This window comes from Eimeria mitis, genomic scaffold (genome assembly GCF_000499745.2).
Source record: "Eimeria mitis Houghton genomic scaffold, Emh_scaff3965, whole genome shotgun sequence".
Taxonomy (NCBI): domain Eukaryota; phylum Apicomplexa; class Conoidasida; order Eucoccidiorida; family Eimeriidae; genus Eimeria; species Eimeria mitis.
Genome location: NW_013572300.1, coordinates 4,054 through 5,067, shown reverse-complemented (window position 1 = coordinate 5,067; position 1,014 = coordinate 4,054). Strand labels below are relative to the sequence as shown.

Below are 1,014 nucleotides of genomic sequence, written 5' to 3'. Positions count from 1 at the left end.
CCCCTGCTGCTGCTGCTGCTGCTGTTGCTGCTGCTGCTGCTGCTGCTGGTGCTGCTGCTGCTGCTGCTGCTGTCCGCTGCACCTCCAAGACGCCTCAGCTGCTGCTGCTGCGCTCGTGCGTTGTGTCTCCTCTCATCATTTCAGAAGTATGCAGCAGTGAAGGCTTTCCTTTTGCTGCTGCGAGAGGCCGCCACACAGGACTGCTCCCCCTGCTGCTGCTGCTGCTGCTGTTGCTGCTGCTGCAGCAGCAGAGGGTCATAAAGCTCCTCACGACACACAGAGATGGTGAGAATTGCAGTCTGGCATCCTCTTCCTGTTCCGCGTCTGCTGCTGTCTCCTTATTGCTGCTGCTGCTTTTGCTGCGCTGCACAGCAGCAGCAGCAGCAGCAGCAGCAGGAAGTGACCCTGTATGCATCGATGAGTTCTACGGGGTTTTGGCTGTCTGCAGCAGTTACTGATATGTTGCTGCTTCCTCTTTCCATCCACAGCAGCAGCAGCAGCAGCAGCAGCAGTAGCAGCATCACCATCGCCATGAGCCTCGTCATCATCTGCAGCAACAGCATCAGCAGCAGCAGCAGCAGCAGCAACAGCAGCAGCAGCAGCATCAGGGTTGTTTTGTGTTTGTATATCTGCTGCAGCTGAGTCGTCGCGCACCATCTGCTAGCGCCTCTAGGTCTTTGGGGGGCCCCCGTGGTGGGGGCCCCCAGGGGGCCCCCCGGCGTGAGTTAACAGAGCAGCAGAAACAAGAAATAAGAGAAGCGTTTGAGTTGTTTGATACGGATGGCTCGGGGTGTATAGACGCCAAGGAACTGAAGGTAGCCATGAGGGCGCTGGGGTTCGAACCCAAGAGAGAAGAGGTCTGCTGCTGCTGCTGCTGCTGCTGTTGCTGCTGCTGCTGCTGCTGTTGTTGTTGTTGTTGTTGTTGCTGCTGCTGCTGCTGCTGATGATGATGATGATGATGATGATGATGCTTGTAATGGGGATGATGGTGATGCGTTCCGTGCGACTGCTGGC

General features: G+C 57.0%; 1 protein-coding gene across 1 annotated transcript in view; it reads right to left on the bottom strand.

The window, feature by feature from the left end:
• Positions 1-1,014, bottom strand: part of EMH_0071190 (uncharacterized protein) — a gene marked incomplete at both ends in the record, with an annotated part of 2,127 nt that overhangs the window by 619 nt on the left and 494 nt on the right. Inside the window, 3 exons of the mRNA XM_013499069.1 lie at positions 3-76; positions 279-364; positions 801-1,014. Coding sequence (XP_013354523.1) covers positions 3-76; positions 279-364; positions 801-1,014 — 374 coding nt within the window. The remainder of the gene's footprint in view (positions 1-2; positions 77-278; positions 365-800) is intronic.